At 34.9% G+C, this 25,030-nt stretch overlaps 3 protein-coding genes across 7 annotated transcripts in view; 1 reads left to right on the top strand and 2 right to left on the bottom strand.

Moving 5' to 3' along the window:
• The window catches only part of LOC149942811 (uncharacterized), a 40,617-nt gene extending 32,115 nt beyond the window's left edge, over positions 1–8,502 (bottom strand). Inside the window, exon 1 of the mRNA XM_090179950.1 lies at positions 8,242–8,502. The gene's annotated coding sequence lies outside the window, so the exon portion shown is untranslated. The remainder of the gene's footprint in view (positions 1–8,241) is intronic.
• Positions 8,497–10,510, top strand: Bem46 (abhydrolase domain containing 13-like protein Bem46). Its single transcript, XM_090179952.1, has 7 exons — positions 8,497–9,009; positions 9,071–9,155; positions 9,219–9,466; positions 9,534–9,787; positions 9,991–10,095; positions 10,163–10,270; positions 10,332–10,510. Exons 1-7 carry the CDS (start codon positions 8,715–8,717, stop codon positions 10,407–10,409), a joined length of 1,173 nt encoding a protein of 390 aa, XP_090036078.1. The 5' UTR covers positions 8,497–8,714; the 3' UTR covers positions 10,410–10,510.
• AGO1 (protein argonaute-1) lies at positions 10,457–21,159 on the bottom strand. Of its 5 annotated transcripts, none has more exons than XM_090179946.1 (16): positions 20,790–21,159; positions 18,916–18,969; positions 18,581–18,851; positions 18,398–18,515; positions 18,144–18,325; positions 17,940–18,076; positions 17,651–17,873; positions 17,485–17,568; positions 17,281–17,416; positions 17,146–17,193; positions 16,615–17,056; positions 16,293–16,543; positions 16,025–16,219; positions 15,712–15,948; positions 15,435–15,634; positions 10,457–15,362 (listed from the first exon to the last, which is right to left on the bottom strand). In XM_090179946.1, exons 1-16 carry the CDS (start codon positions 20,854–20,856, stop codon positions 15,254–15,256), a joined length of 2,754 nt encoding a protein of 917 aa, XP_090036072.1. In that variant the 5' UTR covers positions 20,857–21,159; the 3' UTR covers positions 10,457–15,253. The 5 variants fall into 5 exon arrangements, with proteins under 5 accessions (XP_090036072.1, XP_090036073.1, XP_090036071.1 ...); XM_090179947.1 differs by having other exon boundaries at positions 16,615–17,047; XM_090179945.1 differs by having other exon boundaries at positions 16,615–17,047; positions 17,122–17,193; positions 20,790–21,157.
• Between the last annotated feature and the right edge of the window lie 3,871 nt (positions 21,160–25,030).

The raw sequence follows: 25,030 nt of genomic DNA, 5'->3' as shown, positions 1-25,030 counted from the left end.
ATTATTGCATTATTAATATTGTTATTAATTATTGCATTATTAATATTGTTATTAATTATTGCATTATTAATATTGTTATTAATTATTGCATTATTAATATTGTTATTAATTATTGCATTATTAATATTGTTATTAATTATTGCATTATTAATATTGTTATTAATTATTGCATTATTAATATTGTTATTAATTATTGCATTATTAATATTGTTATTAATTATTGCATTATTAATATTGTTATTAATTATTGCATTATTAATATTGTTATTAATTATTGCATTATTAATATTGTTATTAATTATTGCATTATTAATATTGTTATTAATTATTGCATTATTAATATTGTTATTAATTATTGCATTATTAATATTGTTATTAATTATTGCAATAATTAATATTGTTATTCCTCTACATCAGCCTAGTGCGTTCCAAACTGACGTACGGCATTTTATCATGGGGCGGCTGCTCCGACTACCTTATTCAGAGAATTGAGGGAGTGCAAAGAAAATTCGTGGAATATTTGCACACGTTTTTCCTCCCCAAACAACCTTACGACTACATGTACTTACTAGGCTGCTTAGGCATGGAAACAATTAAAATTTACACAGTTAAACGCGAAATTATCTTTGTGTGGCGGTTGATCAAACTTTCACATCTCACAGAATTAACTCCTTTTATCAATTTCCATGTACCAGGCTATACCAGTCGCACACCTCTTACATTTAGTTTACCAAAGGTTTTAGGCCCGTTGCAAAGAATGCAACATACCTGCAACCTATATACTCAGGGTTGGCATAGAACCAGCCATACCGGTTATAGCCACCTGGTTAAATCCGGTTATAGCCACTTGAAAAAATCCAGATTTTTGTGGCTTTTTTAAAAAAAAATTCCAATATGTATATTTTAGTAAATTAATAGTTTTTATTTAGAAATTTAGTTTATTTTTTGTTTCATATTTAGCAACCGGTTTACTTTTACCAGTTTTTCGGTAGGTTTAAAGTTCCAAAGTTCATTGCCTCGCTTCTGTCGTACACAAAAACCAGGGGGAATTTCCCGAGGAAATCAAAAGAATTCAGTTATTTGGCTTTATTTGTTTAGTTTCTTATTTACGACAATAACTGCAGACAATTTCTACTTACATAATTTAAAGGTACTGTTTATATTTTAGCCGGTCATAACCGAAAAAAACCGGTTATAGCCAATTAAAACCACTGGTCTGGATTTTTTTTTTTTAAAAGCCGGCTTTTTTCCAACCCTGTATATACTGGTCAATTAGACATTTTTAATTGTATACGCTTGGATATACTGCGGTTAAAATAATTTAGTGCATTATGTCATCGCGGGGCCTTTGTGCGACCCTGTGCGGGAGACGCTCATACGGAAGGATCGGTTTTCTATTTTTGGGAGAAAAGCGCTTTCGACGTCACAAGCTGACGAGAGGAAGAGGATGATGCTACGAGAAAAGGGGGGTGGGAGAGATAACTCGACATCTTGTGACGCAAATAGCCAAAATAAACCAAGCGACGGGAAGTAAAAACGGGTACCTTCTCAGTAGCCTAGATATGTTCTTGGTTCTGGGAATCATCACGCTCCCCCCCCCCCCTCCCCTCTCTTCTCTGTTTAGCTTCATGGTTTTTATTTTTAAGCCACTTTCCCCAAGACTGCTTTGTTTCATTGTTTCTGTGTAAGCTGCTAGCATCGTGGAAAATAAATCAGTTTTGTATAACGGCACCTTTTCTCTTGTCGGTTAACCGATTCGGTAAAGGTTATTATTTTTCTAGTCGGTTAACTGATTTGGTGGAGGTTATTTTACTTTCTAGTCGGTTAACCGATATGCTGGGGGTTTTATTTTTAGTATGTTTAATAAACGCGTATAACTATAACAGTGTTTGTTTAATAAACGCGTTTTTTATAACATCGCCTGATAACAGTGTTCCCGTAAGATAAAATATAATCTGCGGGATTAACGAAATCAATATTCTATTTTGTCACCTGATTAGTGGGGAATTAATTATTTGACGGTAATAAATTAATTATACCCCCCGGCACCCACCCTTTCATCGGTTAAACGTCACCGTCCTCGCTTCATTAATGAATTTTTAATATAATTAACGATCGAATGCGAGAGAATATTCGGATATGAAAAATCATTTCCAAGTCAGTGTCTTTGCAGTGGGTTTATTGGCTTCGTATCAACAAAAAGGGGTATTATTTACTACGCCCACTAGGTCATTAGTTAACGAATTGATGACAAAACACCAAATTTCATCACTTCCTTATTCTTAGCATAAGTAACATCATTAGGATATGTATGACACTTACTCTTTAATTTTAAAAGTTTTATATGCCATGGCATTAGAATTTAAAATAAAATGAAATTCCGTAATAAAAAGACTCGATACTTCATAGCTAAAATTTATTTATTAATCCTCGGCTTGAAAAGGGACCACGGTCCGAAAGCTCGCCCGTGTAAATAAATAAATTTTAGCCATGAAGTATCTAGTCTTTTTATTACGGAATTTTATTTTATTTTATATGACACTTACTATTTTCCCGGCGTTAATTTTTGATTGAATCATAACATAACATTTACTATTATAATAATTGACTTCACCAACCTTTAATTGAGTGTTCATTTAAAAAAAATTAAATAAAATTATTTTTTAATTTATTTTAATAATTACCTTCTTTTCTTAAGGTAGTTATTTTCCAATTTGGGAAATTTAGACAAACGCTCGTTTTCGATTGTATTTATCACGACCACACTAATCTGGCATTAGTTTTTCCCAACAAAGAGACTAGGCTGATACAAATTTCCTCTTTCGAAACTTCCGATTACACATATCACTGCGCGACATCGCTGTGTCATACTTATTTTATTTATATTACTAATGTTATTAAGAAATAATTTCAAAAGGAATTTTCGAAAACTAGTGGTTTTAAGGAATATTCCGACCAGCCAAACGTCCTTGAAAAAGTGCAGTCTTGGTTGAATTATAAATTTAAAGCCGACTTATATGGCAATGGTCCAATTAAAATTACGGAAATTAGCGAGGGGTCGGACATTTTCCGGTTTTGTGTACGGGATTTTGGATTTTTTTTTAAATCCAGGATTTTTTATTGTGGATTTGTCATACGAAGTCTATGAAGCAAAATTCGTGGATTTTGGATTTGCGGATTTTTTTCCAAATTTTGTACGGGATTTTTCCAAATGACCGACCCCTCGGAAATTAGTCTTTACAAAACGGTATCGAAAATACTCCTTTAACCCAGCAATTGATTGGGACATTTAAGGAAGTTACCTTACAGGGGTAACTTCTTAAAGGGAGTATAAAGTTCCTTATTTATTTTGAATCATGTAATTTATTTATTTTTTTAAATTGAGCTAATACCCAAGGCACCACCTTCCGCAAACGATTTTTCGCCGCCGTTTTGGAAAAGGCCACCAAAAACACACATAAAGCTGGTTTCAATTTTCCGTCGAGTGTGAAACCAGCTTAAAGGCTGGTTTACATTAGGGCAAAAACATCACGACGGTGAACGTCGACGCGAAAAATTCCCGTTAGGCCTAATGCAATATTTTTGCGTCGACTCTCACCGCTGTGGCGTTTTTGCCCTAGTGAAAACCAGCCTTAAGACGAGGTATCGGACATTTGCAAATTTTGAATCTGAAAGTTATTTCAGGAATCATTGTACGATTTTCTCGGTTATTTCTGATTTTACAGGCCGATTTTGAGATTTTAGAACTGATTTTCGCTCAGATTTTGGCTCAGATTTTGGGGTTTTGCAGTATATGTTAAGAATTGTGCATTGTAGTAGTGCGGTTATTTATTAATTGAATATAGGCCTCAATTACGTACAAGAATATGAAATTAATAATAAATAAATATTCTTGGAGGTTATTTATAAAATTATAGTAAATACACATTATTGCAGGTTATTTATCCATACATCAAATAAAAAGAGCCTAGCTTGTACGCTGACCAATTTTTAAGATATTTGGCTTAAATTGGTGTTTTTGGTGGCCATTTTCCAAGATGGCGACGAAATCAAAAGTTTTTTACGTGTTAAAATTGGATGATATTAATTTTTAAACGAAACCATGGCATGAAGCCAGATTTTCCACAACTTTCCAACAAATACAAAAAATTAACTATCCCTTTTATATTTTTTAATGTAGATAATAAAAAATTTGAAGTAATCAAACTGTAAAATGACCCGGAAATAAGTGAATAAATTTTTGGATTGGTTTTCCCGAAGGCTGTATTTTTGCTTATTTAGAAAAACCTATATATTGTAGTAATAAATTTAATGGGAAAAATATTTTTTTTTACTCTTATCCGAATTTAAATAGTTCCGATATTAACAAAAAATAAATAAAAGCATTAAAAATAAAAAGTCAGAAAGTAAAATTGTAAACAATTGGAGCGAAGAGTTCACATTATACAATTAATTGGTCCACTTAAATGTATCCAACTAATTGTAAGCAAGAAAATTGTATAGTGTGAACAGACAAATTGTAACAATTGTCCCCACTTTTTCTGTTCACGCTATACAATTTTCTTGCTTACAATTAGTTGGATACATTTAAGTGGCCCAATTAATTGTATAGTGTGAACTGGGCTTTAGAGACCCCAATTGTTTCATTCGTTCGACATCGGGTCATAGAGGTCCACCTCTATTTCGATCGAGCCTTGTACCGAAAATCGCCATTGCCTAACTTGAGCTACGGATGACGGCCCACGTTTTGAAGTTGCGATGAACCTGGCGTATATAAGTTAACAATTACGTACAAATTATCTGCCGTCAATTAAGCCGTAACTCGATCCGCGTGGCAAATTGCAAAGTAATCAGGCCCGTTGCCAGACAACTAAAGCGCTAAACACTTCAAATGACTTCCCAGTAAATTATCCTATACGTATATTAAGATTAAAATATTCGGTCAAACATTTCCCTTATTTGGGATTTATATATGAAAAATCCTGGAATTTTTAAGGGTTTTAAGTATGAAATATAATGGTAGGAAAAACTAGATTGAATATATAAAATCCTGTAATACTAAGAGAAAGTCGCTCGATGACTTAGGTGGTGCCTAATTATTATTATTATTATCTAGGTTTTAGAATTTTTTTAAAATCTTGGAATGTTTTAAATAATTTTAAATATGAAATCTATGGAAAATTTCGAATTTTTGGAAAAATCCTTGAATATTTTAAACATTTTAAACCTGTGAAATCTAAGGGAAATTTAGGATTTTGTATTTTTGAAAAACCTGGAATAATTTAAAGGATTTGGTATATGGAATCTAAAGAAAATCTAGTATTCGGGATTTTTCGAAAAATCCAGGCATATTTTGAAGCATTTCTAACGTAAAGCGTATATGGAAGGGGAAATCTAAGACTTATAGATTTTTAAGATAATGTTTAGGCGCGACCCCCGCGCAAAATTCATGGGAGTTACGTGTTTAACGCATTATAAAACGCGGGTTTAAAAAGAAAAAAACGTGGCCAAAAAAATCTGTTTAAAAAAGACAATTTCCACGAGATCGTGTTGATATACATAAATTCATCGCTCCATATGTTCAAAGCGCGATAACCCGTCGCTTCTCCGTTTGGCAGCGGGGAGAAGAAATACTATTCCCCTTTCGCGGTCCTTTCAAAAGGTCCAACGGAACGTGAAGATGTTCCACATAAAAAATGAAGAGAGCGAATCCATTGAGAAAAATACCGTAAAGTGGAAATAAAAGAGCAGAATATTCGTAAAAAGGCGGATAACCCAACTCGAGGTCGACCATCCCTAAACAATGCTTTCTGAAGATTTTCGCGGGTATTACTTTGTCGGAAAAAAAATACCAGTTTCTGTTTCGCTCTGGAAATCTCGTCAAAAATCGACGTTCATATTTTTTACCTATTTTGCTTTTTTCTTTATATTATCACTATTTGAAAGTACAATTTAATGTGGGAGATTTGGGTTGATTTTTAGGGAGATTGTCGGGAAATTAAAATAAGGCATAATAGAAACGTGACATTGACATACTTCGACAATAACAAAACAATATATATTCGGTAGATTTCAATGTTACATTGGCTATATTTGATATTCAACATAAATTTTAAAGGAACGATTTTAGTGATATTCAGAGATTTATTGGCTTAACGATAAATATATTGTTTCAGTGGCGTAGCCAGAAATTCGTCCAGGTGGGGGGTGGGGGCTGGGGGTGGGGAAAGTATGTGAATGTTAAGAGGGGTTGATATTTAGTACAGTCAAAGGTAGGCCCAAGGTGGGATCTGGACCCGGAAGCCCCCCCCCCTTGTCTACGCCACTGTATTGTTTTGTAAGAAATAGATGACTTCGTACAAAATAATTTATTTGAAATTTAATAATAAGATTCTTTGTCGTTTGGCTGTAATATTTGAAGAGTATACTCAAAAAATTATAGTAATTAAATAAACTAACAATTTGTTAAATTGGCAATGTACCAAACCGCTGCTGTAACCAAAATATTTTATTATTATTTTTTTATATCGATTTGGAAGAAATTTAACGTAAAATTCCAATTTTATTTCCGGTCTGTTATATTGTTAATAACGTAAAGTGGCCATAAAATGTAAGTAATTTTGAAACCGGAAGATTAAATAACCCAATATCAATCGAATGCTTTTATGGGTTGGGAATTTACCTTATAGATAATAAACAACTTGAAATACAAAACATATGGTTAGGAGCTTCTATTCCTACCTATTCCGTCATAATGTTATTTTTTTACGCGGGTAAAAAATTTGTTTAAGACAAAGATGAAAAACTCTGACGGAAACCAACTATTATGCTAAATTTCGGACGCGTACGCCTTTCTCGCCGGCGTTTATTCCTAGGAATATCCTCCTAGTTTCTTCTAACTTGGTGGGAGATGGAACGTTCCAAGAAGATTCTACTAAGCAGCTCACTGTGTAAATTAGGAAAAAATTCCTGTAGTACTACTATAACGGAGTGCATATTACAAATGTAGGCCGAGTGTGAAATGAGGATTTGAAATTAAATTACTGCCCCCACAATTTTTAAAACACCGTATAATTGGCTTTCAAAAATGACATTGAAAATATACGGCGGGGAGTTTGGGGCGATAGTGTTATTTGATTTCTAAGGAGGCGAGCGTTGGGAGTTGGCAATTTAACGCCGTATTTAACCGAGAGAGGTCACCGCTTGTTGCGGAAAGGAAGATAATTTCATATAATGAATAAATCTGGAAACAATGACGACTTGAGAAAAATGAAAGAATTGAAGAGGGGGGGGGGGGGGGCGTCGTTGACCCGGAAATGAACGTGTACGCTTCGTCGGTCAAGCGATTTAAAATGGTCACCTTGGTTAAATCCCCCATTATACCGCTTCAAAAAACAATTAGTAATATTTTGCAGTCTTAATAAAAGGCTATGGACAAGGGCATTTTTACATTTCAAATTCACCACCTCATCCACCCTTAAAAGCCCATTGTGACCCTGTCGTCATACCCCTACCACAAACCCTAAAAGGCTTTTTCGGAGACTCCATTTTCCCTTTGTTTCGCCGCCTTAAAAAAATAAGACGTTCTTATCGTCTTCAGCGGTCCCACGCTATCTACCACCAAGTTGCTCTTGCTTTAGCTTATTGTTTCTATGACGTATTGATTTTGTGTCTCCTCAACCCCTCCCCCTCTCTCATTCTTGTTTTCGGTAGGTAACTACTGGTTCACTCTTTTTTAGTTTAGCTAAGTTTCTTATCAAATTACACCCCCACCCCCAATTCAAACAAACTTCTTTTGTTTCGAAAAATGATGTCGTTAACGTAACGGCTTCTCCCAATTACACTGACACAAAAATCGGTAACGAATTTCTGGTTCCGCGATAAAATAACCAAAACATCCTTGGACGCCTTTTGGATAAAAGTCACGTGCATAAAAGCGTGTGTGACCAAACTTAACTACGGAAATTTCATAGCCAGGAAAATCAATCGAAGTCCGAATTTTTCAAGGTCATCTCTGTTATACCCTATAGTATTAAATGTCAAAGGTCAATTATAGTAGCAGTATTGGTTTCCTTAGGCGCCGTGCCAACCTTGCCATACACCCTTATATCGGAAACTACTACACAATGTAATACCAAAATATTTTCAAAAGAAGCGCAATTGCAAGGCTTACCGAATTTTTAGCGATAAAAATAAGCCCGTGTAAAACTTTGACACCTTGGTAACGGGAAAAATGCTTACCCCAGTTTCTTCTGTCTGTAATAATGATATTATGACCCCCGGATACGGCAGCCCCTGAGAAGTGCTATTTCCTGCGTATCAAAGTCCAGAGTTTCCGTGGTTTTTGTATAAATTTTTAGACTAAATAATTTCGTTACTAAGAGAGGGAATTTTATAAATCTACGTCATCTTACGAGCGTAATTAGAAAATGAACAAACTAAATTTAATAACCTACAAATTAAATTCGCCAGCACTCCGAATGCCAGGGGCAGCCATAATAATAATTTTTTGGCAACAGAGACGCCGCTTCCATCTGTCGTTAGAAACTGAAGTTGGTCTTTTTAATAGTCACGTGACAGGCGGCCCACGTGACGTAAAACAACAACATGAAAAGATCGTCCCAGGCCTTAAACATGAACCTGACAGATTAAAATAAATTGATACTAGTTTTGTTAAGAATCCAAACCTTTAGTAGAATTAGAACGATAAAGTTATGGTGAAAATTCAGTTAACTCCACCAGAATCGTCACATCATAAGAGTGAGAAAAGCCCATCTTGTACCAAAGAAACAAAACATCTTTGCACTAAATGTGGACACCAAACGCAACAAGAACAGCCACCAGAATCTAACCCAGATTTTGCTACCATCAAAATCATTAGTCGTATCGTAATATACATAATGAAAAAATGCTGGATGGTCTGTGGGGCTTCAATTTTAGTCATATTCGTAATACACTGGTATTTTGGTGGCTTCAGCGCCTTCTGTTTACTTCTTTTCGCACTCTCTGGTAAATGAAAATTGGGCAAATCTGAAATGGGAGTTGATTTTTATTATATTCTTCTCCATAGCTTTACTTTACCAAATTGGTGATTTCCTTATTTATCACCCTGATGTCCCTCAGCATTCTAGGATCTATGTACCAGCTGCCTCCGTGTATAGAAAGACTTAAATAAGGTTCTCATTTGCAATTTCTGAATTTTTTTCTTTTTCAAATAGAATGGGACTGAATGGTGAAAATATACAGATAAAAACCAAAGACGGAGTCATTATAAGTGCAATTCTGATTAAGCAAGATTCCTCGGCTTTCTCAGTAGCTCCTACGCTCTTAGTGTTTCATGGAAATGCTGGAAACATAGGTCATAGACTTCCAATAGCTCAAGGATTTTACAATTCCTGCGGCTGTAATGTTCTTTTAGTTGAATATCGGGGCTATGGTCACAGCGAAGGCTCACCAAGTGAAGAAGGTACAAAATAAACCACACTAAATGTATTATATTTTAAGATATACTCTTAATTAAACTTGTATTCCAGGCCTCTATTATGACGCTCAAGCGGCTTTGCAGTATCTAGTTCAACATCCCATGATAGACCATCGGAAAATAATAATTTATGGGCAATCATTGGGTGGAGCAGTTGCTATCGATTTGGCTAGTCATCCTGAATGCAGCCCCAACATTATGCTTCTAGTTGTTGAAAATACCTTCACCTCCATTCCAGATATTGCCAAAGTGCTCTTCAGCTGGCGATTTATACATTACCTTCCCATTTGGTGTTACAAAAATCAAGTATAATTTGTAAACGTGATTTCGAAGACAGGCAATGATGGTGAAAGTGTTACACCCCCAGTAATTTAACATCTGTCAATATGATGTTAACAATTTTTAAGGGTTTTTTTTTAAATTAATATTGTAAACCTTATTGTGCTTTTCTGGGAAATCACTTAATTTAATATCTTAACATCATAATAACTTATATTTTCCTTTTGTAGTTTCGTTCTATAAACAAAATAGGAAAAGTTAAAATACCTACTTTGTTCTTATCGGGACTAGCGGATGCTCTCATTCCACCATACATGATGAAAGATCTATATCAGGTATTATAAATTGCATGCTTATATTAGTATCAATACTAATGTAACACAAATTAATACCTTCTTAAAGTCTGCTGCGAGTAGCATGAAACGTCTAATTCTATTTGAATCTGGTACCCACAATGAAACCTGGATATGCAGCGGATATTTCAAAGCTGTTAATCTATTCTTAGATGATGTAATAAAAACTGTTCTTGTTTAAAAAGTATTTTAAGATTACAATTTGTACATGTTTTCAGGTTATGATGCTACCTAGTCATGAAAAATCTTATCCCAAACAAGAAGTGTGCCTACTCATACCAGCCAACATTATATGATGTCTCATTGTTATAATGATAATCTTGTTTTTAAAAGAAAAAACTAATTTATTTACTGCATTGTATATTTTTTACTGCCACATAAATGCTCTTAATTTAAGCTTCACTACAAGTTGTCTTTTACTTCGTTACTTTCTTTTACATTATGGTCTTTTGCTTGATAAAAGTTTCATTTTAAGAGTCATGTGAGATTTAAAACGCAAGATCAAAAAAATTATTATAAACCAACCGAGATTAACATGGATAATAAGATGTAGTAGAGTGGCGTGTTTCAGAAATAAATTAGTGTGACACAAATATTTTTTCCTCCATTAGCGTTAGCGGGAAGGAAAAACTTAATTTCCCATTGAACAGGGACTGATATGTTTCAAATAAAACATTTGCAGAAAAAAATTGGCAGGGTTCGTTTTGCATTGTAATATATATTATTTTTTCCCCTTTTAAATGTTTTATCATTGACCCACATTGAAAAAAATAAGATTAGTACATGATTCAAGTGCGAATAAATTTGAGATTAAAGATTTAAACATGACATTTCTACTATTAAAAAACATTTACAAAGGTGGTTTATCATAAAAAAAATTGGCGATTTGAGGGAAACATGAAAAAGATTTAAAGAGCATGATTAATATATTTGATAAAATGATAGCGCAAAATTACTTAAAAATAAGGGGCACCTAAGTGACTAGGGTTATTCTTTACAATATTATACGGTGATATTTTCTATAAACTCAAATTCAAAGGTATGCATAAATAAGGGAATGACAAAATAAAAAATGATATGTCAAAATGGTTTTAAAAATAATGCAAAGATTAATGGAAGCTCAGCGATAATCAATTTTCCCTACATTGCCTTACATATTTTAAACATTCTAAAACAATTTAATTTTTCAAGTTAGTTTTTTCGTACGTCACAACTAAGAAAGCTCCTTATATTTCTTATGTTTACCAATATAAATTATTTCCTTGATTGAAAATTACAAATTATCCCACATGCAATTTAGTATTTGATTAAAATGACAAAATTGGATCTTTCTTAGTTGAAGTACACCAAAAAATGACAAAATTGGATCTTTCTTAGTTGTAGTACACCAAAAAACTATAACCAATAATTGGAATGATAATTTTTTTGTTTAATATTTTATGTATCCAGCCAGAAATTTTTTTCAGGTGTAACAAAAACATTAAATTGAAAAATTAAAAATGTAGCATGTTTTAACAAGTTTAAAAAACAGATCGTAAATGTATTAAGATAACACTTCTACTTAAAGAGGCAACTGTATTTAGGTAGTGTATTGAAAATGTCGCCGTGAGTTATTAAAACTCAAATTGAATGCCCTTTTAAACAAATTATTATCAACATGAAAATTTCTCCCAAAACAAAATAGGTGGCAAACATTAAATGCTTAATTATTGATTGATATACCAGTGTAAATACATTATTTCTTCGAAGTGCAATACCGGTTGTATTTTTACTATCACAACATGATTTACAATATCGTTTGTTAAATTAAATAGAGCTTTTGTACTTGGTTTTGTTCATTATCAACAAAACACGAAATATATTCTATCCGAAAAAAATGATTGTATTTCTGAGTAATCATTGAAGAATTTTAAAATGCATAATTATTTGAATACTATGATTTTGCGACAATAAGTTGGTTTTTGCTTTCTGTTACAGAGATTGACTTTTTTCTGCATGAAGCCAAAAAATACAACACTGACATTAGAATTTAACATCTAACATTGTTTAAACAAGGGTGACGTGATATATAACAACGTAAGTTCAGTGACTAATCTCAAGTATTTGTTAATTTTTAATTGACTAATACACAACAATTTTAATTTTAGATATTCATTTTGGGAAGAAATCGGACTTAAAAAATTTCTTGGCATTTCGGAATGTGTTTTTTCTTGACCTATTACTCGGTTTTTTGGCAGTGCAGAAGTCATTTTTTTCAATGACTTTCATATCCACCAATATAAAAGTTTCATTTCGTTTTCTAGTACTACACTACTTTGTTATTAACCTGCGCAGTTTTTTCGTTAAGCCACAAACACTTAAAATACATCACAGTGCGAGTATAAACTTTCACCAAACAATACCAGGCTCATTGTTACTACTAGGAAGAAAAACGAGTGATACTCCTAACAATCTGGAAAAAACCTAGTTTCATTCTGTATTGAAAATTAAAAATTTTCCTTAAATACATGTAACGGCCATGCGAAAGGGTATGGTGTATAATTTCCAAACTTTATTTTAACATATTTGCCAAAACCATTTAAGAATTTAACCTAGCATTAAACAAACTTAGACAAACTACTCAGCTTATAGAGATAGTTTTAAATATTATATGGACGGCTAAATTTTACACATTATTACTTTATACTATTAACTGAAAGCACCAAAGCCACACTCACTAAAAAAAATTTCCCCACTTGCGAATAAAGCTCAATTTGGGAGGAAAATATACGGCAACCTAAGGTTACAAACTAAATATTTTAAAAACTTTTAAAAGCTACACAAAATTAAATGGATTTTTGGAAAAGGACAAGACTTCACAAAAAGAAACGAGAGAAGGAACCCCTCATAACATTAAAAAACTAAAATAGAAATGGATCAGTATGAAAGCTTCTACATAAAATATTTATCTACCAGATTCTACAGAAAGTTCTAAATTGACCTAATTTATTAGTATTAAGGAAGATGTTACTGGTCCAACCATTTCTCCAAAAATACAGTCACCTGCTCTTAAAAAAATAGAGGGGGGGAGGGGAAGAAGCTTTCATACTTCCAAAAAGGGCCCACTTCATATTTTCCACTGAATAAAAAGTATATGGCTTACAATTATTTTTATAATTAAATTTTGCTTCTTTTTTATCCCAGACAACTTGCAAAGCTTTTAACAATGGAAATGGCTCTGAAGTTTTTTAATTTTACTTTCAAATGACTAGTTTAGTATATACTAATTTAACAACGTATTCCTCATTATTTAATCACTGCACAGTCTTTTAAAAGACATACGGAAGTTTTAAACTTAAGTATTTTAAATAACATTCCTAGTGTGCAAAACTAACGGTCATCGTAAGGTTATACGTCTCCTCGGTTTAACTGAGTTAAGTCTAGCTCAAGGGTAATCTCAGTGTAAGTCATTCTCTCTGAGGTATGCAGATTGGCTTGCACTGACCCCTTGCATTCACGAACAAAAATGAGAGCATGACACACCAAGAGAATTTATCTATAGAAAACTAGACTTAATCATAAATTTTGAAGTCACAGCTGCGTATTGTGGGTTCATTATGATACTAAACAATTATTAAGCGCACTAAGAAATTGAAATTATAATTACGTTTGTTTCTTATAATGCAAATTGGTGACTTGTTAAACTTAATCTTAACTCATTTAATGATCTTTTAACACCCCCAAAAATAAATACATATGATTAGACAGTTTGGAAGTGAAACACGCTTATCATATCACTAAAAAAATTAGTTTCCTGGCCACCGGTATTTCATTGACTTGTTTAAATACATTATAGAAATCACTAGAATTATTACCATCAACCGAGAGACAAAAAACCCAACACAAAGAAATTTGCCTCCGCAGGTACATCTTTGAGCATTTTGAGTTAAGGTTCGTGGGTTTTTTTTGTTACAGACCATCTAAAATGTTACTTTGCAAACTAACTTAAAACAATTTTCCCAATAAATTTACGATATTGATATTATAAAATTAAAGAAATGAAAAGTTTTTTGACCTATAGCTATACACGTAATGTAAAATACTACATTTAAATATATATCAAAAAGGAATTTTCCTTTTCAAATTTACTGAAGTTGGGCTAAAAGTTTTAAACTATAGGCGCAAACAGTAGTTTTTTACTGTTTTAACTCTAAGTATAGAGAATGATAAGTTAAAGGTGCGGCATTGAAATGGTCTATCGAGAGAGATTTGATGGGCATTGATTTTACGGCACTTTAAATACGTTTCGGCATTTTAATAATCACAGGAAGACTTTGTTAACTCTTTCTTTTCTATCAATTTATCATTAAATGTAAGTATTATCCGTTTAAATTAAAAATTCAAACCACCCATTATTTAGAAACTAGATTTGCTTGCCCTATAACCTTTTATTTGAACTCGTTCAGACTAATTTTGAAATTTCATAATTACCTAAAAATCCCATCTTCCCAAAATGATAAAAAAAATGCCTAACCAAAAAACCTCAAATTTACATAAACCTGAAATCAGGTTTACATCAATCACTTTTCGTCATACGAAATAAAATTAAGCATTAAATTATAAACGTAACTAAAAAGCCTTTGGCCATGAGGTCTTTCAGGGCTAATAGAAACTTTTTTTTAAATAATAGCCTGGCAAAAACATGATTATTTACGATATACATTTTTAAAGGACTCAAAAAAATTATCGGGCATAGCCAACGCACACGCTTTTGGTAAAATAGTTCCCGGCTTAATCCTCCTTAGATAAAATTTGTTTTAAAAGTTTCTTCTTTAAAAAGTACCAGAGTTTGGCAGAATGAACTACCACGTTTTACCCTTCGATAGGGTAGGATCATGAAACGGCAAATGTTTTTACTGTCACTGATTGTGCACAAAATTCAAAAGAGACTGTCACCAGATTCCTCTAAATTTGCTTTCTTCCAGTATTTTTTTTTTTTAAATTTTCATATATAAAATCTAATGGCGTTGCCCGAGTCTTTAAAGTTCTCATAAAAAGAAATTTCAAAGGGCTTAAAATGAAAATGAAATGTAGTTACCAATAATGACATACACATAGTAGGGACTTAAGGGCCTTTTTTTTAGACTAATATTCATTTTCCTTATGCAAAATACATAACCTTGTTGGTTTCAGAATGGACAGTGACAGCAGTGATCATGGCACTAACAGTTCGATCATCACCATTGCTAGATTGATGACTGCCTTCACCACTGCAAACAAGGTAAAAGAGGAATTAAAGCTATGTCAATTGGTCTGATAATATTTACAGCCCAAGATTATACCTATCATGTTCTTTTTCTACTAAATGATATCTGGCTCTAAATGCCACAAGATGAGCGTAGTAGGCTGGAGCGGGAATTGAAACAGATCTAGTGCAACGAACGTAAGTGTGACAGAGTTGATAAGTTAAGCATTGCAACTCGTCAGCAGTGAATTGATTGTCGTCCCAGAGAACGTGGTAATGAGAGGGACGGCTTGTGCCCTAAAATGGAAGGGGTTTGATTTTAAATTCGGCACCTCATACAATGAGGAAAGTATTAAAACAGATGAAATTCTCACTTGAATTCCAGCGTGACTGCAGAGGTAGAAATCAAACTCTGTTGGGTGCGTTATGCCAACGTCAACCGTGGTTCCAGCGGGAATGTTCCCACTCTTTCCAATTTGTTCCTTCTTATCAGCGCAAAACAATCTGGTATGATGACGCTTCTGAACTACTATAAAAGTAATTCCCGGCTTATAGTCCACTTCTAACTTCATGCAAGCTTCCCGCACAGCCAAAAGCTCATGAGCTAAAACCTAAAATTTAGAGACAAAAATATTGAATTACAATGGAAACAATTGCCTAAAATAATCATGATAAAATATAACAAACCTGATGGAACTGTCCTTCTGAAACACCGTCCCGATAAAATATGATTCTATTTGGTTTAAAACGTGTCGACTTGTAAAATTGTATTAATAGTTCTTTAACCATAGATGCTAAATCTTGGATAATTTCTTGACGATGTTGTTGTACGCGAACTGTGGCCGCATAGCGGCTAGGATGGGCATCCATGCTACCTACAACCTACAGATGATAGCAAAGTTAATAATTATAATTTGCCTAAAATTAAGGAAAATGACTGAGATTGGATACTTACAGCAGCTATAGAAGGCTTCTTATTATCCCCAGCAGGAGGGTGTGTGACATCGGCTCCTAAAAATATCACAGGTTCGCTGAACACTCTGGGTCTAATACTGGGCACAAGTATACTATTGATGCCACCCAGTTTGACATTGATCTTTAGGCAAAGGTTAGACAACGTCTGGGGGGACGTCTTATTTACATTTTTGGCTTGAACACATTGAGTGGCCATACCCAAAACAGTATCACCAACTCTCTTTACTTCCGCTGTATAAAAAAAAATACTGAGTAACAAACAATGAAATGGAAAAAATATAGAATCAAGTGCAAAATCTCACCGTATACTGGAGTTTTTCCAGGCAAAACAACAACAACTAGCTGCAACCCTTGGAATGTGGACTTGAGGTAGCGAAACATGGGTTCCACCTGATCGGGCCCTGTGGCGTACTTGCAAAAGCAAGGCTGGCCTACGATAGGCATTCCAGCGTCGTTACTTATTTTTTGCAGCTGCTGGGTAAAATTTCGAAGGGCATCTTCCCTGCAAGTACGCTGAGGAGCGAAACAAGCGATAGCCCAAACCCGAATTTCAACTCCAGTGTGAAATTGCTTTCCTCTCATATCCCAGACCCCCTGATTCGGAATGGCTTGTTGTTTCGTTCTTCCACCATACTGTAACTTGGGAGGCGGTAGAATTCGACCCCTGACTTCCATCATCGTATTGCTGATCGACAGCCCAAACTCTCGAACATACGGGTCATTATTGAAGTCAGCCTTTTGAACCTCGAAACAAAACAATTAGTCAGTGGGCCTATGCAAAGGGACAAAATATATGCGCATAAAGATACCATGCCAGGTTGTTGATAGCCTACCAGAGTATTAATTTCCCTCTCTCGATCCGGAGCCGATCTCGCGGTGGCCTGGAATACAAAAAGAAGAAAACACACTACCTCTCAAAGACAGTTCAATTTTCAAAAAAATATTAAAAAGTTATTATCCGGTTATACCTTGATCATTGTAGATGTCTGCATATCGGTTAATTTTTTAATACATCGTTGTCCGGCAACTATGTTGCATACTTCCAAAGGTAGATACGTGTGTTTATGTTCTTGGCCAACTTGCAAACAAGGTAAATGAGAATACCTACGAAGAGAAAACCATGGTCATTTCCAAAATCAATACATAGTAAAATTACAATAAAAAAAAAATACCTTAGTTTCATTTTGTACTTGTCTAAAAAGTATTTAGCTACGGTGCATTCCACCGTTTGACCATTTTCTAGTTGCAATGGAAATCTGAATTTTCAAACAAGAATGTGTTGGTAAATTTTAACTAGTAACAACAACCTTGATTAGTTTGAGAAAATGATATATTTACGATTGCAGTTGGGCAGGCCGCCGGGTAACATTGCAGACCCGATACTTCCGGCGCATCGATCCACAATGAGTTATTTCGATTTTTAAACCTTTGATTTCTTTCGTAAATTTAACGCGTTGAGAGTCAGTGAGTGGTTTTCTTTGCTCATTAATTTCTCTAATGTCCAAAACTTCACACATGAAGTCAATTACTGGTTGAGCCTTATAAAATGCGGTCGCAGAGACTGAAATGGGAAAGAAAAACTATTATAATTTTCCTTAACCCAACTAGCGATCATTAATGTAATTACCGTCAATATTTAACATCATCTTCCATTGACTGGGCCGTACACTTTGGTGAAAACCAAACCAAACTTCTCTTCCACCTCCCAAGGGGTGATAATAACCATCGGGAGATGAAAAAAATGAACGACCAACTGGAGTATAACTGAATCAAATTGCAAACATTAAGTTGGTAAATATGACTTATATTTGATTTTCATCTTTTAACTTACGTCATACTGGGCAAGTGCCTCATAACAACATCCAGTGCTTGAATGGTATCCATAGGAATAGTCCTCGAGCGTCCTTCTAGAGCTTCTTCTAAGGCGTAAAGGCTGACCTGGGCAACCCATTTTATAGCTACCCTAAAGACCCGGTCTTTGCCTTCTCCAGGAAGTGTTACTTCTAATTCCACCTAGAAGCAACAGTCCGCAAATTAGAATAAAAAAAAAAAGTAACATTTAGTTTGGCTAAAAATGACACAAACTTTATCTTTTCCAATTGGTAAATCATCCCTAGTATATATATTTTTTCTACCATCAAAAACTGGTTTTTGGCTACCAAAAACTTTTGAGTAAGATTGGACCATTGTTTCGATAATTTCTCTATAAAAATATAAAAGATGGTTAAAAAATAAAAATAAACTCAGATTAATTTTCTGGTAAAGTACCTATTAACTTTACGAGGGCACTTGTCTGGAGTAATGGTTACATCATAATGATGTAAATAGCCACGGGGCATTGAGATCTGAAAATGGTTGGCTCTTAAAACTATTGGTCTGCCTTCAGTTCCAATATTTGGACGTCTCGGACAGATGAAAGTAGGTAGTTCAGTTGACGGTCCAGGAGTAACGGGAGTGATGGCCATGGATGGACCTGGGGCACCAGGTGTACCTGGAGTAGTTGGTGTAACTGGTCCAGGAGCCATGGCCCCGGGAGGACCTAAATATGTATTAATTTCATTTTAGTGGAATTGAATTTCAATTTAAATTAAATTTTTATTAACCTGGAAGTCCTCTCGGAGGCCCTGGTGGTCCAGGCGGACCTGGCGGGCCAGGTGCTAAATTTAAATGTTTAAAAAATCTCAATACCAGATTAAAATTTAATTAATTATTCAAATAAGCATTCTGTTGATATTTTTTTTTTTTAAACTTCACATAGCTCACATGCTATTTTAATGATCTTTCATCAAACCAGATGAAATTTGAAAAATACAGATCACCTCACTTTGGCTGTATCAACCAAGATGAAAGAGATCATCTTTTTCATCTATGTTACGGATATATTTTTATAATTGGTTTCTAAGATAATTGTTCTAAATACCACAAAGCAAATAGAGACTTAATTAATAACTTATTTTTTGTTCGATGCCTAGGCATTTAATTGCCTCATTGCAAGGAATTTTTAACAGCCCTAGACTGTAAGCTTCCCTAGTAACACCCCTTTGCCTTTGGTTATGAAGTAGGCTTAGCAAATTTTCTAATTTAAAAAAAATCCCTAAAAACACGGGCTGTAATTTCAGGCATAAAAACATGGTAAAGAAAAGAACGTGCCTCCACCATTTATTAAACTTGGGCAAATTCATATATACATAAAATCCCTATATTTAAAGGTTTTGATTATAATCTTGGCGCTAAACTTGGAGGGGGCCTTGGTTATAACAAGCGAACAGGTTAGGCTTAGGGTTTCAAATGTGCATAACGATTTTTTATCAAGTTCGAGCTGCTTTTTAGTAATTTTAACCCTTTAATTAAACTAATAAACGTAAATATACATACGCTGCCCAACTGGAAACATCTGATACCGCTCTTCCGATGGAAGCGCGTGCCTATGTTACAGTTGATAAAGAGCGTTAACCCTGAGTTAACCCTAAAAGAAACAAAACATTCCACAAAATGGCGTCCTATGACGTCTCGATTTCCTAGATAATTTATTCGCGCGCGTTTCTTCTTTCCTCAGGAAGAGAAAATGCGGGAAAATTTCTGCGTCATGGCGTTTCCGTAAGAGAAAATTCTAAATATTTAAGATGACGAATTCGCGATTCCACGGAGGCCATACATTGGCGGTCACTTTGATCCTATGTTCTCTAAGTCGTTTTTCTTCGTAGAAATTTATTCAAAACTCGAATAAATGTAAGGGAGACGAGTTCAATATTTGAAAAGTTTTCAATCCTGTTTTATTTAAAACCCGTGGTTGGGTAAACTTTGAATAATGAAAGTATTACGTGGAAACTGGTTTCGTTCCCAACTTTTTAACCTCTAGTTCCCCGATTTTGGGGCCCATAAAATGAGGATTTGAATAGACATTCGCTGCAACCTGAAACCATGCTTGAACCAGCTTGAAACGATTCGCTTGTGCTTTACGCGAAACACGAAAGGTTTTATTTATGGAAAGTATAAAAAAACTGCCCTGTAAACCTCTGAAACGGGCTTCTTTTGGAACATCGATTGAGATATTATTATGAAATATCAGATAAAATAGAAAATGAAAAGATACATTTATACATTTTTCAAGAAATTCGGGGAATATAAATTTGGGACATAAATGTTTGACGAAACAAAGAATATACGCCCCAGCAATGGAAAGGAGATTCATTAATTTTACTTTAAAAACCGCGTTCACACTAGACACTTTGAAATCAAAACGGTTTCGAAAGATCAAACTGTAAAATTTTGCTGTCGAATGTATTTATCGTATGAATTGACACCGAAATGTTCAATTTTATCTTTCGAAACCATTTAAAAACGGTTCCAAAGTGTCTAGTGTGAACGCGGTTTTTAAAGTAAAATTAATGAATCGGAAACAAGCAAGTCCACAGTGTAAATTCTTTGGGGCAAAAATTAGGTTCCGAATGGGCGTTCAAAAAAAAGAAAGACTTACGAAATCCATTATTGTACTGGTACGACCAATGATCTTTGTAATACCTATTTGGACTACGAAAATCCATGTTATAATTATAAAATAGTCCAATTAAAAGCGCTCCATGTGGAAATTAGTTGAATTTTTAATAATATTATATTACAGAAATGAGTTCGTTCTTTCAAAGAAATAAAATTTGATCTAAGACGAGCGTCTATGTTAAACGAAACCAAATATCGATTAGGGAGCACCGCAGTCAATTAAAAAAATTGTTTTTTTTTTAATTAGTTTTCTGGATTTTTGAACCGGAAACTAATTTTTTTTTTAAATTATCACGTATCACAAGCTTCGCAGCTCAAGCACTTTCGACGTTTGATCTTGATAAGATTTTGACAACTTTTCCCTAGGTAGTCTAATAAAGCTAGCTATCGAAAATAATTAAAAAAAATTATCACCTCGCGGAGAACAATAAATACGATTGAACAAAACGCCTACAAAAAATGGTTATCGGTGTCTATGTATTACGAAAACAATGCAAAGGACAAACTGATAACCTCAAATAAGCTTAAAAAACATTGCAATCCGCTGAATTAATTAATTAAAATTTTAACATTTTTACCATGGACCTGGTTTTACGTTATGAAATTTCTACTGCTATTAAAATGTTGGAAGCGAGTCAATCGAAATATTGAAAACTAACTTTGTATATTATCTAAATTTGGTACACTCCAAAATTAGTGACATAACCAAAAAATAAATAAAAACGTAAGCATAACGTCCTAATAATAATAAGAATGAAACTTTCGTAATTTTTAAATAAGTACATACTTTCTTCAGAGTTACTTCAAACATTTCTATGTAGCTTATTTACTTTTGAGGCGAAGTTTTAACATGAAAAATTAACGTTTATTTTAATGATAAACTAATATTTAGATGAGACTTTGATGCAATAATAAGGTTGAACGAATTTTGGGCACTCTTTTGGAGTTTCGGGTGCTGGTTTCGACGTTTTTTGGTTTTAGGCAGTTGTTTGTTTTTCGTTCTTTTGGTCGAATTTGGGAATTGCGGGCGATTTTTTTTTTGTTTTTGTCTTTTGACTATTCGATGATGCAGAATACAAACATTTAAATACTTCAACATTTTATTCGGTTTCGTTCGCTGAAGGACGCTTACGTTCCAAGATGGCCGATGCGCGATTTACTATATTGCCTATAACTTCGGTTCTAATTGTCACAAGGATTCGTACTTCATATCAATTAAAAGCTACAACCATGAACTATATTTCATTTTAATTAATGTTATTAGCTATCTGTAGCCATTTTTTAAATTCCACGCTTTTTAAATTGACCCACCCACTTTTCTTTTGACAATTTTGAATATTATTCAAAACCCACATACAAATTAAAATATTTGTGTCCATTGGCAAATATAATTAAAACATATCTTTCATTCGAGATATTGTGGAAGAAAATCCAACTAACAGGAGGAAAGATATTTGAAATATCATTTTTGGAAATTTCAAAAACAAGCTGGTCAAGACCAAAATAAATAAAGCCGGTTGATTAATTAATTAACGAATTAATCCTCCTAGAGATAACAATGACGAAATAAATGCAAAAATGTATACTTTTATGTTATTCATTCAAGTTCGCGTCGTCGCCATTTTCCAATATGGACGCCAATTTACTAAATTTTTGTAATAAATATATTTTGGCAACGAAAGTCGCTTAAAATACAATTTCAGCTGCAAAACCATTTTTATTACTGATTTCTACCAGATAAAAAATATCGAAGGATTCTTGCGGCGCCATTTTCCAAAATGGCCGCCTGATATTTTTGAAAAAATTGATTAAAATGTACATCAATAATGCGTTTATTGACATAAAAAAACTAATTCTATAACATTTGTATGACTTTGAATGTTTTAAATTTTCATAACCAAAATTAGTGCACTATCTAAAATTTTGCATTATCCTCGTCGTCATAAGAAATTGAGCCCGCATTGTTGCAACTGTTCCCACGACAGTATGCGCACATTGCTGTGCACACAAGTCCACCTTTTTTTGCATATGCAATTCGTTTTGCACGATTTTTGCAACCACAAGTAATCAGCCTCAGAAGATTGTCTGGAGCTGGTGAAAGAGTGGTTACAATTGGTCTTAAGGTACCATTGGATGATTGGATGTCCGTTGCCATCGCCATTCTTCAGGACTTAAATCGATACCTTTGCATTTCAGTACTTGTAAATATACTTGTTGGGGGTAATTTCGCTAGTTCAAACTATGATTTGAGAGCTAAGCGTGCTAAAGAACGATTATAAAGCCGTGTTCACACTAGACACTTTGGAACCGTTTTTAAACGGTTTCGAAAGATAAAATTGAAATTTTCGGTGTCAACTGTATTAATAGCCATACGATAAATACGGTTCCAAAGTGTCTAGTGTGAACGCGGCTTAAATGTAGTACCTGCAGTCGTTTAAGGTGTCCAATTGTTTACCACCGTAAAACGAAACTAAAAACCTTTCTCAAGCTATGGCTATATCACTGTGTCCGTAAAGTGTAAATATTGAAACTGCTTTTTGTAATTCTTTGTTAATTTCTAAAAGTTTTAGAGCGGCTTTTTTACCCTTTCCATATAGCGCTGAGGTAGTGTCACAACCAGTTACCGCGTGAACGAAAAGAAGATGCTCTTTAAGATTACCTAGTCGGTTTTGAAGATTATAAATTTTAATTAGTGTTACTATAAATAGATATCCGAATCGGTAAGTGATACTAAAAGTACGAGCACATCCGTGTCTTCAGAGACTATGGTGACAGTGTCTCAGAATTTATAGCCCGGTGTACCTAGCAACAGGGGCCATACCACCTGAGGCCGATCATCATAGTGCCCTACGCCAGCGTCCCCAAGCCCGGACAGGTGACAAATCCAGCATGGGTAGTAGTACCCTACTACTGATGGTCGCACCTTAGTCGCAAGCCACTCAACCCAGCAGAAGGTGCAGCAACGGGGGGAACAATCCCCACTTCGCACACAGCAGTGGGATTAAGAGTGGATGCAACTCCCGCCGACACCATACCTATGAAGGTAAAGAGTCAAACCCTTTGGAGAGAGCTCCTAAAGGGGATTTACGGGCACACAGCGGTCCACATAACCCGGCACAGCTGGCACCGGAGATCCCAGTGGGCTCCAACAGGCCGGAAAACAGGACCACCGTGCCCTCATACGTAGGCCCGCCGCGCCGCCCCACAGCATTCTACCCAATCCGCCGAGGCGGCCAGTTTGCCTGGACCCTCTCCGTTATTATTATTATTGAGTGGGGTGGCAAGCCAAACACTTCGACCTAAGGTCCATTGTGCATCCCCAAACTGGGTGACTTAAATAAGTCCTATTGCTGACACAAAGCTTAAAATCTGCCTGGCCGTGATGTTAGAGACGTCATACGTCTCCAACCGATGCATACCCAAATGCTCAAACCTCTGGGCTGCATAGTAATCGCAGCTACAGAGTACATGTGAGGCAGTTTCCTCCTCAGCTAGACAAGCTCTGCAAATCGGGTCATCACTGACCCCAATAAGAGTTAAATGTCTTTTTAGATGGCAGTGGCCTGTAAGTAGGCCAATAACAATCTTAATACTAGCCCTAGAGAGCGAGAGTAATTCTCTGGCTCTCTCCCTAGAAGGACCAAGAGTAAACTCTTTGGCCTGCCTTTGACCCTCAATCTCAGACCATTGTCTGAGTTAACGATCTGACATAAACTTGGAGATCAAGCCGCGTACTTCCCCGGGAGATGGGGAGAGCAGGTTCTGGCCCAATAAATCCAGCCCTCGCACCTTCCTTGGCCAAGGCGTCGGCCCTTTCGTTCCCAAGATGCCCATTATGCCCAGGTAGCCAACAAAGTTGAACTTTATTGTGCAACCCAAGAGCGCAGAGGAGATCTAAGCAGCTAAAAACCAGTTTAGAAAGAATACTATACTGGCTGAGAGCTCTAAGAGCGGCCTGGCTATCCGAATAAATCTGGATAACCTTCCCATGATACCCCTGATGTAAGCAGTAAGCAACACAGGAGCAAATGGCAAAAATTTCCGCCTGGAATACACTAGTGTGTATCCCTAGGCTTTCTAAAAGCCAAAATTATTAGTAAGGCAATACATCTCCGCACCAGTGCCATAGTGGGCCTTAGACCCATCAGTGAACCGGACGATCTCTCCTCTGGTACCGAGGGTCAAGTTACTCCGTTAGCCTGAGCTGAAGCTCAGTTTCCA

Source organism: Leiobunum rupestre, chromosome 6, assembly GCF_980474605.1.
Source record: "Leiobunum rupestre chromosome 6, qqLeiRupe1.1.hap1, whole genome shotgun sequence".
Lineage (NCBI taxonomy): Eukaryota > Metazoa > Arthropoda > Arachnida > Opiliones > Sclerosomatidae > Leiobunum > Leiobunum rupestre.
The sequence above is the reverse complement of the archived record's forward strand: the minus strand, read 5'-3'. Positions and strand labels throughout refer to the sequence as shown.

What these genes read in the sequence shown, in the direction of transcription:
- Bem46 (XM_090179952.1), top strand. Translation starts at nt 8,715, where the DNA reads ATGGTGAAAATTCAGTTAACTCCACCAGAATCGTCACATCATAAGAGT. An exon ending in TATGTACCAGCTGCCTCCGT is followed by an intron (nt 9,156 to 9,218) that starts GTATAGAAAGAC and finishes TTTTTCAAATAG; the next exon opens with AATGGGACTGAATGGTGAAA. An exon ending in AGGCTCACCAAGTGAAGAAG is followed by an intron (nt 9,467 to 9,533) that starts GTACAAAATAAA and finishes CTTGTATTCCAG; the next exon opens with GCCTCTATTATGACGCTCAA.
- AGO1 (XM_090179944.1), bottom strand. Translation starts at nt 20,856, where the DNA reads ATGGATTTTCGTAGTCCAAATAGGTATTACAAAGATCATTGGTCGTAC. An exon ending in CCAGTACAATAATGGATTTC is followed by an intron (nt 18,970 to 20,789) that starts GTAAGTCTTTCT and finishes ATTTAAATTTAG; the next exon opens with CACCTGGCCCGCCAGGTCCG. An exon ending in GCCTCCGAGAGGACTTCCAG is followed by an intron (nt 18,852 to 18,915) that starts GTTAATAAAAAT and finishes ATACATATTTAG; the next exon opens with GTCCTCCCGGGGCCATGGCT.